Genomic DNA, 15,071 nt, shown 5'->3' on the forward strand with positions numbered 1-15,071 from the left:
ACAAATTTTATGCTAGCTGATCCACTGACTAAGAGTTTGATACCTAAAGTCTTTCATGAGCATGTTGTTCATATGTGTGTTATTCCTTAGGGTACCTTAGTTCAGTGGGAGTCTATATGTTTTATGTTTTGCTTTGAATATTATATACAATTTTTATGCATAATAAAGTTGATGATTTATTGTTTCATTTTGAAATTGTACATTTAACAATTGTGTTGCAATTAAAGACTTTGGATTGATTCACTAAAGAATAAAGAAGGATGCTTTGGATATTATATACAGTTTTTATGCATAATAAAGATGATGATTTGTTATTTCATTTTTTTGAAATTGTACATTGTAACAATTGTGTTGCAATTAAAGACTTTGGATTGATCTCACTAAAGAATAAAGAATGACCAGTTGGAAATAGACATGTTTGAGATCACATTGCATGAAATTTCCATGTCACTCATCCATATTTGATCTATGTCATTGAGTATATTAATATGGTGATCATCGTGGTCGAGTCACACTTAAATGTGATGAAAGTCGCGGTGGTTCCATAGTTAATATATGAGATGGACCAGATTGTATTAAGGAGAAGTCTAAACGTAAATAGCATACGGATGCGCGCCTAAAGAACCTGTGATATAATTGTATCATGAAGATATGAAGCTCAAGTGAGAGATTGTTAGAAATTATAAATTTCTAATTAAGGTGAGCATCATATATTTGATACAATGATATCAGCTATTTATTTTTTGGGTTACATTATAAGTGATCTAATTAGTGACACCCCTTAGATTTCTAAAAGCTTATAACAGATATGGGCTTAATGGGTGGATACCCATCAGGTTAACTCATAGGGGATAATGGGAACCCTATAAGTTAACACATAATAATGAAGGTTATGGTCCTCAATACACCAAATCAAATTCAATTTTCTCCTCTCGTGAAAAAAACGAAGTCCCAAGAAGAATCAAGGATTTGGTTGAGGAAGGTCATCATACCACAAAACCTCTTTCAGAAACGTGGATCAAAGGCGCACATCCAGGAACATGGATTCAGGTATGACACTACACTATTTGATTCATATATGTGCGTGAGAATCATGAAATTCAAAATCATAGCATTGGTATTTCACCAATCATAAGCAATTTCCAACATTTTATACCAACATAAGCAAGATTACAAATAAAGGTTGAGATTCAAAACTAATATTTGACGGTTTAAATCTAAACTAGCTTAGATGAAATTAAATGAGAATAAGGTAAGATAAGTCTAGGTCTAAGCAATAAGTGGACCTAATAGCACAAGTTCCCTGCCTATTATGACACCTAACGTGGCCCAACCTTTTAAAGTTCACTTTTGAGCAGACAATTGGCATATATTTTTTTTTCTCAAAGTTTATATTACTCCATATATCATGTATTTCTGATTAGTCAGAAAATATAAATTTAATATATATTTAATTTATGTTTTATTTTTAGGACCAATCAGAAACACATAATAGATAAAGTGGTACAAACTTTGGGATAGAAGATATCTTCCTCCAAAGTTTGATTTAATATGTATATAGTGACAGTATAAGTGTTTTCTACATTGTCAGTAAATAATTCATCATTCATATGTTAATCACCAATGTCTCTCAAACAAAAGTATTAGAAATTAAAAAACTTTACACTAATAATGCCTACATTTTAAACTCTTATTTTTTAATATATTGTTGATTTGCTATCAAAAAATTAATGATTTTTTTTATCTATAATTAACTTGGTGAGTAAGTATTATCACCTGTCTAGCATTTAATTTCAGCTGTAGATGAAGAATTTCCTTTTATTTCTTAAATGAAATTAAATCTATAAATCGTTCATTTATCAAACAAAAGAGACAAAAAAACCATGCATAAGCTTGATTGATTGGAGAGTTTTGAATATCATATTCTATATAACTTTTGTTGACTAGATAGTATTTTAAAATTGAAAAAAATACGAAAGTGCTGAACGACTCATAATCAAGCCTGATAATTTATTTTGGTTTAAAGCAAGGCTATAATACTTTGAACAAGTTAAGCCGTGGCAATCATGTAACTTTAACGAAAAAGACAAAGGAAACTACATAATCGAGTAAACAAGTTTTCAAAATATGTTTTTTGAGTTTTTACATTGATTTTTTTACTTTTAGTGTGAATAAGTGTGAGTGAGTGAAGTTTAAAAGGAGTAAAGTGAAGAATATATAAGTAAATAATATCTTATGGTTTTAAAGTTTGAAGTGTTAATAATTCGTCTACTTTGGTCCATTGATGGCATATTTACCTAATTAATAAACTCTGCTATTCTTTGTATTTTATTGGTATGCTACAATCCAATGTCAAATCCATACCTAATCCTGGGTTCTGTTACATGCTATTTTTGCTTTTATTAACAAACTAATTTGCATGATAATTAATGTATATTTCCTTTCCCTCACCTACTACATTCAGCTTAATGTCATTATTTTATTTCTTACCTTAAGGTAAGTTTAGGAGTTGGATTTTGGAAGGAAGGGAAATTGAAGGCTTGGGAGACATAAAATACATTTGTAAGATGACTTCAAAGCCTTCCCTTTCTTTTTCTTCCCCTCCAAAATCCAACTTCCAAACTAACCCCAAAATTTCATGCAAAAATCATTTCCCTCACCCCTTTTAGTATTTTCTGAATTCCCTCTAATCATAATTTTATTTACAAAGAACTAAATTTTCAGTCAAACATAGATCCACAGAATTGGCACAATTAACTCCATTTACCATGTTCTAGTATACTAACTAAAATATCTACAAATGGAGCCCACTAATTAATGGAAGATCCTGAATCTAAATTTTACATTTTGATTATGATGGTTCCTTTGTTCTTCTAATTTTTTTATCACTAAAACATTCACTAACATCGGAGTGATTCATTCCACACATATCTCTAATCAACCGTATAAAAATATTTTCCTAAAAGTATATTTACGAATTGATTTTTAGAGGAGAATGAAAAGAAATAGAAGACTTGATAATTATCTTATAAATGTATTTCATAGCTCCCAAACCTTTCATTTCTTTCATTCGTCTTAAATTCTTCAAAAATCAATTCCCAAATAAACCATAAGTTTATTATGAAATAGGTTCTTCCACCAAACAACTCATCAAAATCTTAGAATTTCAAACCCATAAACCCAAAAAAAATTGTGGAATAAGAAATGATTTTATTTTCCTCTAATATATAAAATGATTAAATGTATTCCATTGAAATTCAATCTCTATAATTTTAATGCCTTCCAATCATTCTCATTCATTCCCCCCCTTCCAAAGTTTGTGGTGCTTTGTTTTGTAAGTGAGACATTGATAAGGTTGAACTTGTCCTTTTCTTTCTTAGGTGGAAAGCATTCACCAACCACCTCCTACCACTTCCACCAAATCTTGTCTTCAAACATTATTTTATCACCCCACATGAAATTCACCATAATTTTAGTTGTTCATTTCCAAAACTCAAATTAATAATATCATCTTATTATGATAATAAATATATGGAGAAAAAAGTCAAAAAAACGTCTCACCTTACATATAATGAGATTAATCTCTCGTCTATTTAAATAATGAACAAGGAAATAAAGTTGAATATTAACTAAGTGTATTATGATACTAAAATCATAATTTTAGTGACTAGAAGAGATACATTATCTCTCATATGAGAATATATTTTATTCTCTTTAAAAAATTAAAGATTGAAAATTTGTATAAAGAAGGTTATGGATGATTGAATCTTAAAAACAATTTCAGTTTTTAATAGATAAATAGTTGTTAGGGTAAAATATACTAGGTCTAGAAAGAATTTGGTTTTTAATTAATGGTGGGAGTGACAAGAAAATATCAATAATTTCTAATTTTTATTCTCTTCTTAAAAAACTTCTCTTGTTCAACTTTTAAAATAGAAATAAAAAGTAATTGTTAAGCTACGTAGATTCAAATCTGTTATTAAAAACAATTGATTCAGATTTGTAAAATAACACTACCCCATACAGAAATATCAAACAAAAAATTGATTGCTATGCACATTCATAGCCACCAAAACACACTATATTATCGGTATCCCACATCTTCCACTCATTCACACACTCCAATGGAATACTAACAAAAAAGAGACAAATTAAAATACCACTATCCTATAATTTTTATCAATTTTCTTCTTTTACATTTTCCAAAACAATAAACACCATTTCCTCTGTTATATTCTCTTTCTTCGCCTCATTTCATATCACTCACTTTCTCTCTTTCATTCTTTGTTTTTTCTCTCTAACCATCATTCATGGAACGTGCACGTAGGCTTGCAAACAGTGCCATTCTGAAGCGTATTGTTTCAGAGGCAAAACAACACTGCAAAAATGAATCTTTTTTTAACTCATCAACCACCTCTGTTTCAAGATGCATATCCTCTGTTTCTTCTTCTTCTTATTATTCCCCTGTTTTCAGATGCAGGGGATCCATACCCAACAACTTTCTAAACAAAAACAACATCAAAAATTCACGAAATGTTAATTCTTTTCAGTCACAAACTCGATCTATATCTGTTGAATCACTCAAACCAAGTGACACATTTCCGCGGCGCCATAACTCTGCCACCCCACAAGAACAAACCAAGATGGCTAATTCATGTGGGTTCGACACTATTGATTCTCTCATTGATGCAACCGTGCCAAAATCCATTCGTTTGAATGAGATGAAGTTTAGAAATTTTGATGAAGGGTTAACTGAAGGTGAAATGATTCATCACATGAAGTACTTAGCTTCAAAAAACAAGATTTTTAAGTCCTTCATTGGCATGGGTTATTACAATACTTTTGTTCCACCAGTTATATTGAGGAACATTTTGGAGAACCCTGCTTGGTACACACAATATACACCTTATCAGGCTGAGATATCACAAGGGAGATTGGAATCATTGCTGAATTTTCAAACCATGATTACTGATCTCACTGGTTTGCCTATGTCAAATGCTTCATTGCTCGATGAAGGAACCGCTGCGGCCGAAGCCATGTCCATGTGTAACAATATCCAAAAGGGTCAGAAGAAAACTTTTGTTATAGCTAGTAACTGCCATCCACAGACTATTGATGTTTGTGAGACGAGGGCATCAGGTTTCGATCTTAAGGTTGTTATTGCTGATCTTAAGGATGTTGATTATAAATCGGGTGATGTTTGTGGTGTGCTTGTTCAGTATCCTGGCACTGAGGGTGAGGTTTTGGACTATGGAGAGTTTATTAAGAAGGCTCATGCTCATGGAGTTAAGGTTGTTATGGCAAGTGATCTTTTGGCTTTGACTGTGTTGAAGCCTCCTGGTGAGTTTGGGGCTGATATTGTTGTTGGTTCGGCTCAGAGATTCGGTGTTCCAATGGGTTATGGAGGCCCTCATGCTGCTTTTTTGGCTACATCTCAAGAGTATAAGAGAATGATGCCTGGGAGAATCATTGGTGTTAGTGTTGACTCTTCAGGAAAACCGGCTTTGAGAATGGCAATGCAAACTAGGGAGCAACATATTAGAAGGGACAAGGCTACTAGCAACATTTGTACTGCTCAGGTAACCTAATAAATGATTTGGTTTAATCAATTTGAGTTATGCTGGTTGGTGGTAAATACCGGTAGATACCTTAGTGAGGAGAGTAGATCTGATGTCGGGTGGCTCAATAGTTTAGAGGAAGACTATAAAAATCATCGGCAAAACCATTAAGAAAGTTTGAGATATAAATGATTTGTCTACAGATATATTTTTACGATAGAAGATTATAGTATCATTTAATTCATGTACCCAACCACACCTTGCGGGAAAAAGCCTGGGCTGCTATTGTTGTAGCACTTATATGATTGGTTGTCTTTTTTGGTTTTCAAATAAACTACTAAGGATTTTAGTTTCTAATTTTAAGCATCTTTTATTGGTTTATGAGTGAACACAATGATGTTGTTGCTATTGTTGAAGCATTTCTACCTGCTTCAATTTTATTTTTCTATGATTTGGTTGAGGATCTTATATATCTCTTGTTGGATTTTTAGGCACTTCTTGCAAACATGGCTGCTATGTATGCTGTATATCATGGACCCGAAGGCCTTAAAACCATCGGCCAACGTGTTCATGGTCTAGCTAGTGTGTTTGCTCTGGGAGTAAAGAAGCTTGGAACAGTCGAAGTTCAGGACCTTCCCTTCTTTGACACTGTGAAGGTTAAGGTTGCCAATGCCAATGGAATTGCTGATGAGGCATACAAAAGTGAAATAAATTTGCGAACCGTAGATGGAAACACTGTGAGTGTTGCTTTCTGTTGCACCAATTTAATCAATTGTATTTGGAAATTTCCATTTCTTTGAATCATGTTTGGTTGCTTTCAGATCACTGTTGCTTTCGATGAAACGACCACATTGGCGGATGTTGATAAGCTTTTCAAGGTTTTTGCTGGTGGCAAGCCTGTAAGTGTTGTTATATATTTGTATAACTTTCATATTTATCAATTGTATCATTACTCATGATTGTAACTTGTAATTCCATCTAAAATGCTTATCTATTTATAACACAGGTTTCCTTCACAGCTGCATCACTTGCACCTGAAGTTCAGACTTCGATTCCTTCTGGATTAATTAGGGACAGCCCTTATCTAACACACCCTATCTTTAACACGTATACCTCTTTTCATAAAACTTGATTTCATGTAGCTACATGTAGAAGCTTACTTCAATTTTTTTATAGGTACCACACTGAGCATGAGTTGCTCAGATACATTCATAGGCTAGAATCAAAGGATCTGTCGCTATGCCACAGTATGATCCCACTCGGTTCTTGTACGATGAAGCTGAATGCAACAACTGAAATGATGCCTGTGACATGGCCTAGCTTTGCTGATATTCACCCCTTTGCACCAACTGAGCAGGCTCAAGGTTATCAGGTATTTGGACGGTTAAATAATCTTACATCAAGAATGATTCGAAGAGATTCTTATGAGTGCTTTTGTGTATGAAAATATCGAATATAAGTTCTGTTTTCTGTGTCTAAAAAGAAAATGTGGTTTCAGGAAATGTTCAGCAATTTGGGTGAACTGTTATGTAGCATCACCGGGTTTGACTCCTTCTCTTTGCAACCAAATGCTGGTGCTGCTGGAGAATATGCTGGACTGATGGTTATTCGTGCATACCATTTGGTATGGTAACTTGAGTCATTATGAATATGTGTGCTTAGCTTTTATGGGCAATACGATATTTGTTACTCACTTATTTGAAAATAAGTGCTTTTTCTCAATTAATCAGTACTCCATTTTTCTTATGCTTTTTTTGTTTCGGCCAATTATAGATAACCTCAAGTGTGTCATTTCTCTTGTTACATATCTCGGAGAGATACAACGATTTTCCTACATTAACCACTCGGAAAATTTTTCTTAAAATCCTTCAGTGCTTCTTAGTTCTTACTTCTTTTTGCCAATTGGAAACTGCAGGCAAGAGGAGACCACCACCGAAATGTTTGCATTATACCTGTCTCAGCACATGGTACAAATCCTGCTAGTGCTGCTATGTGTGGAATGAAAATTGTAACTATTGGAACAGATGCCAAGGGAAACATTAATGTTGAGGAGTTGAGGAAGGCTGCTGAAAAACACAGGGACAACTTATCTGCATTTATGGTAAACTTACTTCCTATAGAGTCTCACTTATATTTTAGTTATACCAGGGAATTGAGAGTATCGTCAAAGTTAGGCATCTTTTATATTAGTTTGTTTTTTATTTGATTGTAGGTAACATATCCTTCGACACACGGTGTTTATGAAGAAGGTATTGATGAGATTTGCAAGATTATTCATGATAATGGTGGCCAAGTATATATGGATGGTGCCAACATGAATGCACAGGTTTGTTTTTCTATGCATATCTTTACCTTCATATACTTTACATTGTGCCAAGAGTCTGGCAGGGATAGTTCTTATGGCAGATATTATGAAAAGCCATATATAATTATCAAATTTTGCCTTGTTTATAAACAATGTCCGGCTATCAAATTATACTCGGGAACTTGATTCGTGTTTACAGGTGGGACTTACTAGCCCAGGTTGGATTGGAGCAGATGTTTGCCATCTCAATCTCCATAAGACATTCTGCATTCCTCATGGAGGAGGTGGCCCTGGCATGGGTCCTATTGGTGTAAAGAAACACTTGGCACCATTTTTACCCTCACACCCTGTGGTAAGCAACTTTGTACTGGCTATATATATGGATGTTGTTGTATATAATGTGCAACATAGCTTTAGTTATATTCATAGAAGAAGAAGATAAAAACTAGTCTTGAGTTTAACTACCTCCAAATAGGATTACATTGCCCCTCTATATATCATGTGATCAAAATGATATCCTTGTAAAGATAAGCATTTATGTAACTCTGTTCTTGTTTGATAAAATATTTGTTTTCTTTATAATTTATTATCTTTTACCATGATTAAGGTACCCACTGGTGGAATTCCTGCCCCTGACAAGTCTCAACCACTCGGTACCATCTCTGCTGCACCTTGGGGCTCAGCACTCATATTACCAATCTCTTACACTTACATAGCAATGATGGGTTCTAAAGGACTCACCGATGCATCAAAGACGGCAATTCTGAATGCAAACTACATGGCCAAAAGATTGGAGGTTTGTACTTTCAATTAGAATTACATTACATGTATCTCTCTTCTAGTTAGTGTCATGTTATTTGTTTGTGTATATGATTGAAATTATTTTACTTATAATTTGACTTCTGCAGAATTATTACCCCGTTCTTTTCCGTGGAGTCAATGGAACGTGTGCTCATGAATTCATTATTGACTTAAGAGGCTTTAAGGTAGGGCCATTTGATGATAACATTGTTGTTTTTCACTTAAATATTATTCATGCTGTGATTAATGTATAAGTTATTTTCATGGTAGAACACTGCTGGGATAGAGCCAGAAGACGTTGCAAAGCGCCTCATCGACTACGGTTTTCATGGACCAACAATGTCATGGCCTGTGCCTGGCACACTCATGATTGAGCCTACTGAAAGTGAAAGCAAGGTATGATCTTGGAAACCTTTTTGCCTCTGTTCCTTCTTTTCTTTGTAGTTTCTCATGTGTAATTTCTTTCTAATTCAACTAAACGTCATTGCAGGCTGAGTTAGACAGATTTTGTGATGCTCTCATTTCCATTAGAGAAGAAATTGCTGAGATTGAGAAAGGAAAAGCTGACATTAACAACAATGTACTCAAGGTAAAAGACTTTCTTGTGCTTCTGACTGTGTGGCTATGGTTCTAATCATATGATAAAATGCGGACCGGTGCATGAGGCTCTCACTTAATAGAGTTTGTGGAGGGTATAGATATACGTAGCCTTACCCCTGCAGACTTAGTTTGATTATATACTAATATATATACACCATTGGCTACATACTTTATTTTCACTTTTGAGTGATTATATAAATTCCTCTGCAGGGAGCACCTCATCCACCATCACTACTCATGGGAGATGCATGGACAAAACCATATTCCCGGGAATACGCAGCCTTCCCAGCTTCCTGGCTTCGCGCTTCGAAGTTCTGGCCTACCACAGGTAATCAAGTTGTTGTTCTTATAATTATGTTTCATGATATGACATTCATTTGCATGATAAACTTGCCTCTTTAGCCCTTGTTTGATATAGCCTCATTTTCCCATACCACATGCCTATGCTATGCTATGTAGTAGGCAAAACAAAACCACTAAACAACAACAACAACCAAGCTTTAATATAACTAGTTGGGTCGGCTACACATATCGAATATTCATTGATAAAGCAAAACAATGCTACTAACACCGAAAACCTTACATGAAGTTAAATGCAATAACCCTTATGCACCAAATTGTGTGGCATGCATGATTATTTTTTAGTATTACTTAGACTAATAAATGGAAAATGTGATTCTATGTATCAGGACGTGTCGATAATGTGTACGGAGACCGCAACCTCATTTGCACACTTCAACCAGCCTCACAAGTTGTTGAAGAACAAGCTGCAGCACAAGCCTAGTCATAAAATGACAATTATTTTCATTTCAAGTAGTACATAAACTCTTCCTATTCATACAGTCTTTGCAACTATTGACTTTTGCTTCCTCCAATGATAATGATGATAATCAATTTATAAGTTTCTTCAAAATCAAGCCACATGCCCACAACCCATATCCCCTACCATGGTTTCCCAACCAAATTACAAGAAGCAAAGCTTCTCCCCAACACAAAATAAAGTACCAAATGAGTTTAATGCATGTCAATGAAAAAGAAAACACACTTAAATTTTAGTTTAATGGCATTTGAAACCAGAAGTTCTACTGATCTCCATTTAATTTTATATCATTAGCAATCAAAATTACATTGGTATTCCCTAAAGTAAGTTGAATGTGGTTTTAAAAAAAGACAAAATCAGATATTATTAAGTCAATTTTTTATTTATTTTTAGTTTTTTTGGGTTTTGCTACATGTTGCTTTTAGGGTTGGACAATGGACAAGCAACCTAAAAGTGTAAAATCATTTTAAAAAATTGTATATTTAAATTTTATGAGTCAATCCTCTTAAGTTTTTTAAGATTAATTTTATACTTTTGGTTTGACAATAGGTAAAAAAAACTCTTTATGTATTTGTCATGTGTTTGATGACAGCTTTATATTATCAATTTTAAAGACTTCAAACGCAAGGCATCCTAAAATGCTGATTCTTTTATTTAGTGAGTATTTTCATTTAGTTTGTACTAAAAGACATGGCATGATCTTCATGTAAAGCATGTTTTGGTGTGATAAAATTAGGACTTACTTAATATGGTTTTTGAGAATTTTTTACATTTGTTAAGACCTCACTCTTAATTTTTCTTAGAAGCTAATATAATTAACTACCTGGGGAAATTTATTATAAAAAAATTTCTACTGGGTCATGTATTTGCACCCTTAAGAGACTAGATTTTTACTAGGATTCCTTGTAACACTAGTCTCTCCCTTTCTGATAATATATTTGCTATCTTCTCCATGTTTGGAGAGATTTATCCTTTATTGTGGAAACATATATTGGAAATATGGATTCATTGTGGTTTATTTTAGGGTTATCCTATATATTTATCCACAAAATAATATTATTTTGTATCATTATGATATAATATTTAATGCTCAAACATGTGTTATTTTGGACTTCCTCTATATGTCTAACTTTGTTGGTTTTAGATACTTAAATGTATTCTAGAGTCCTAGTCTAAAATCTTTGTAAAACCTTATTTTTGGACTCTCTCACGTTATAATCCAATCCATGTAGCAAAACCCGAAAAAACATAGGTCTAGATGTCGTTACTTTAAAGCGCATTCAAATGGCGACATGGGATTAGGTTAGTTTGGTGTTCCCTTGTTTTGGATCTAGTTTGTGGATATTTTTTGTATTTCATTATCTAACATGTGAGGTATAGGTTTTTAAGATCGAATAATTTTTTAATTGGAAAGTTCTTCCGAAATTTTTTGTCATACCAAGTTTTTGGTGGTTACACTTTGTAATCATCCCTTCCAATCATCCTCAACCCCTATAAGTTAACCCATTTCCTAGATTTGTGAAACTATAGTCATTTATAGTAGGCATAAGTTTTTGTCTTTTCCCTCCATGGAATTTTCTTCTTTTAATTTGTCTCCATTCATATAGTTCCTTAGTTTTTCGAACTTTAAGAAGTCCAAAGCATATTTTCTAGTAATCCTATCCTCACTTTGGTAGATTCTACAAACTACACAATTAACTTACGAGTTAGGATTGAAGAGTACATGTGAAATAAAACATTGGTATTCTGATGGTATGACCTTAGAGAGTTAAATTCATAGAGCCTATGAATGTACATTCATTGGGTATGATGTAAACAACAAAGCGTATAGGTTTTATGACTTTAACGCAAAAGTGATCATTGAGTCTAACGATGTTGGCTTCAATGAAGAGAAATTCCTTTTTAAATTGAGGAATAGTGGGGGCACATCAACTAATCAGATACTTGTGATTAGAGATAATGATATAAAATGAAAGGTTTGAAATAGAACCTAGAAGAAGTAAGAGAGCAATAACTGCTAGAGAGTATAGACATGATTATATGGTCTATATATTGGAGGATAGTTCATCAACTCTCCAAGAAGTTTTGCCTTCTTCGGATGTTGATTTGTGGCGAGAAGTCATAAATGATGAGATGGATTATCTAGAGTCTAACAAGAAACAAACTATGTTAGCTCAACTCACTATGGAAGTTGAGATGATAACATTAGCAACAACTAATAAAGAAGCAAGTTCATTGAGAAGTTTGCTTGCAGGGATTCCCCTATGGGAAAATTGATACCAATTGTGTTGATTCATTGTGATAGTATCGCGACTATCGAAAAAATTGTGAACCGTTAATATTTCTAAGAGTATGTGACTATTTCCCTTAGAACGATGATCACTCATGATGGTAACCCGACCTAACTGACTGGAGATCCCAAGAAATAGGTTCAATGGGTAATAACAAGTTGTGAAGTGATATGAGAATGAACATGCTATAAGATTATGAGAAACATAATTCCTATAGCATATGTAAGGATGAGTTAAACTCTTAATGAGATCTATACTCCAATTGGAGTGGAGTACCTAGGCTAGAGGAGTACTATCGATAGACTCACCTATGTGAATGTGGAAGTGGAGGCCGCTTCCTATGAAATTATGGGGAATAAATTTCTAGAGCGTTCACTATACTGTGATAGACGTGCATGACTTTTAACGGACGCGTTTTACAAAATACATCTTTGAAAAGGTTGTGTGTGGTTTGATGCCGGAGATAAAGTTCAAGACTACGAGTTACTCTAGTAAAATCTGGATCCTATTCACTATGCAAAGGTTCAAGTCACATGACACTTTTGTTTATGCACAATCTTATTGAGACCACAAATATTCTCAAAAATCGTTTTTTAATATCAAGTGAGGGATTGTTGGAACATGGTTTGTTGAAAACCATTAGTGGAAATTTTTGAGTGTGAAATCTAAAAAACTTTCAAGTCAAAAAAACAAGTCTCAAGTATCAACATTAGAGAGACGAGGAACATGAAAAAAATCTTATGTTATAAATAGAGGTCTTTTTCCCTCATTATAACTTGAATGCATTTTCATTCAACTTTTTCTTTCTCCCTCATATTTTCCGCCAATGCATTTTCATCAAACTTCTCCCATTTTCTTTGTGTGACTAAGGTAACAACATTTGAAGAATGAAAAGTTGGTAGATCCGGGATAAAGAAGATTGATTCCAGGGAAATTGATTGTTTTGTCTATCCGATTAGTAGATTTCATCATAGTAATATCCTCTCTTGGTGATACTAATTGTTCATAGTTTATACCTTTGAGGTGGGATTCTTGAATGGACCTTAATAAGATGAGTAGCATTGTTGGAGTGATTTTGTACAATTTGCGCGTGCCAATGTTTCTAGTTTAGTGGACTATTTTGCCAATATTTAGTACGTGCTTTTAGGATGTTATCCTTGAAGCTCTGATATAGGGATGTGAGTCTTTGATCTCCTTTTCAAATTGTAGCTTGGTCAAAAGAATATTATGTCATTCGAAGTGCTCGGACATGATTTTTAGATGTCTTTTGATTAGGGAGCACATCTATTATTTTAGATGTGTATTACTTGTTATGGTCAATTGAAAATTATATTAAGTTTAAAATTTAACAATTGAATTTTTTTTTGATTAATTACAAATGACACACTTTTTAAGATAGTGGATGTGATCCACTTTAATTAGGGGCATTAGGGATCATGAGACTCACATTATGATGGTTAAGTGGTTGCTAGGTCTCCTTTGACTATGGTAATCTAGTTGTTCAATTATTTCTTTTTTATCTTTATGAATTTTATGGCCAAATGGGTAATGTAGACTACAATATCAAAAGGCATTTAGCATCCCAAAACCACGTATATCAAGGAGTATTGTACTATTAGGAACTTGACATACCTACCCTTATGATTTTGGCAAAAAAAAAAGTTTAAAATGTATGCCTTGATAATGTAAAAATTTTAACATTATCAGCCTATCATCTATCATTAATTTGTATTATTTTTGTTTGAGAGATAATAGTGATTAGTAAATAACGCTGAATGATTTGCTGACAAGTTAAAAAATATTTTCTAGTGTATATGTATTAAATCTTTCCCAAATGTGAATCCAATAAATTTACTATAGAGATCATTTTTCTCTTCGGCTTTTTGTATAGATCCATAAAGTTCTAGGAACCTTCTTGTTAGTCCAGCTCTTAGAGGTCGCTAATGAATCAATTGTGATGATCGTTATTGGTAAAGGAAAACAAAAAGGGAAAAAAAAATATACTGATAATGTAAATATTTTTTATATTGTTATATTGTTATTACATTATTCATTATTGAATGATGTACTGACTCTATATAAATCTTTACACTATCAGTACACACATTTTACAATTAAATAAAAAACAAAGTGGTTAATGAATTCATAATCCACTTTCAAGACCTGATGGAAGTCATACCCATAAAAAGATTAACTTTATTTATTTTATATTTAAAACCAACACTAGATTTTAATTAACACATTCTCTATGATAAGTGATGTAATCCCTAGATTTAACCTACCGTTTTTCATTCAGTTACACATGTATTAACAGTTAATGCCTAGCCTATGAAGTGCACACTTCCATTCTTTTAAGTAATCCACAAATGCTTTGACTTGTACCTAACGTAATAGCACTCCGATGCTAAAACTAGGTCAATCAATCCAATGATCAAAATTAAAAGCAGCAGCCCATTTAAATGCAACGCATATAATATATTTTTGTAGACAAAACCTCCTCCACTAAACTTCATCAATATATTAATAATGTGTTGGTCTAATAATATATAGTTTTATTAGATAATTAAGATTATCAAAAAATTAAATGTTCGATTCTTAATATTTATTGGGAAAAATTATAACACCTTCATTTGGTGGCCAAAAAATTCATCAATACTAACAAAATATTAGGTTAGACGTATAGATCGGATCATATA

The 15,071-nt window shown here is 33.1% G+C and overlaps 1 protein-coding gene across 1 annotated transcript; it reads left to right on the forward strand.

The window, feature by feature from the left end:
* LOC109343741 (glycine dehydrogenase (decarboxylating), mitochondrial-like) lies at positions 4,123–10,181 on the forward strand. Its single transcript, XM_019582193.1, has 15 exons — positions 4,123–5,579; positions 6,050–6,295; positions 6,380–6,457; positions 6,565–6,665; positions 6,735–6,930; positions 7,057–7,182; positions 7,474–7,659; positions 7,771–7,884; positions 8,063–8,215; positions 8,471–8,659; positions 8,772–8,849; positions 8,935–9,060; positions 9,155–9,253; positions 9,475–9,592; positions 9,954–10,181. The coding sequence occupies exons 1-15, from the start codon at positions 4,311–4,313 to the stop codon at positions 10,046–10,048; spliced, it is 3,174 nt and encodes a 1,057-aa protein (XP_019437738.1). The 5' UTR covers positions 4,123–4,310; the 3' UTR covers positions 10,049–10,181.

This window comes from Lupinus angustifolius, chromosome LG03 (genome assembly GCF_001865875.1).
Source record: "Lupinus angustifolius cultivar Tanjil chromosome LG03, LupAngTanjil_v1.0, whole genome shotgun sequence".
NCBI classification, from domain to species: domain Eukaryota; kingdom Viridiplantae; phylum Streptophyta; class Magnoliopsida; order Fabales; family Fabaceae; genus Lupinus; species Lupinus angustifolius.

Excerpts from the sequence above, each read along its gene's own strand:
- LOC109343741 (XM_019582193.1), top strand. The coding sequence starts at position 4,311 with ATGGAACGTGCACGTAGGCTTGCAAACAGTGCCATTCTGAAGCGTATT. Across the intron at positions 7,885-8,062 it reads GTGCCAACATGAATGCACAG|GTGGGACTTACTAGCCCAGG; the intron begins GTTTGTTTTTCT and ends TCGTGTTTACAG. Across the intron at positions 8,216-8,470 it reads TTTTACCCTCACACCCTGTG|GTACCCACTGGTGGAATTCC; the intron begins GTAAGCAACTTT and ends ACCATGATTAAG.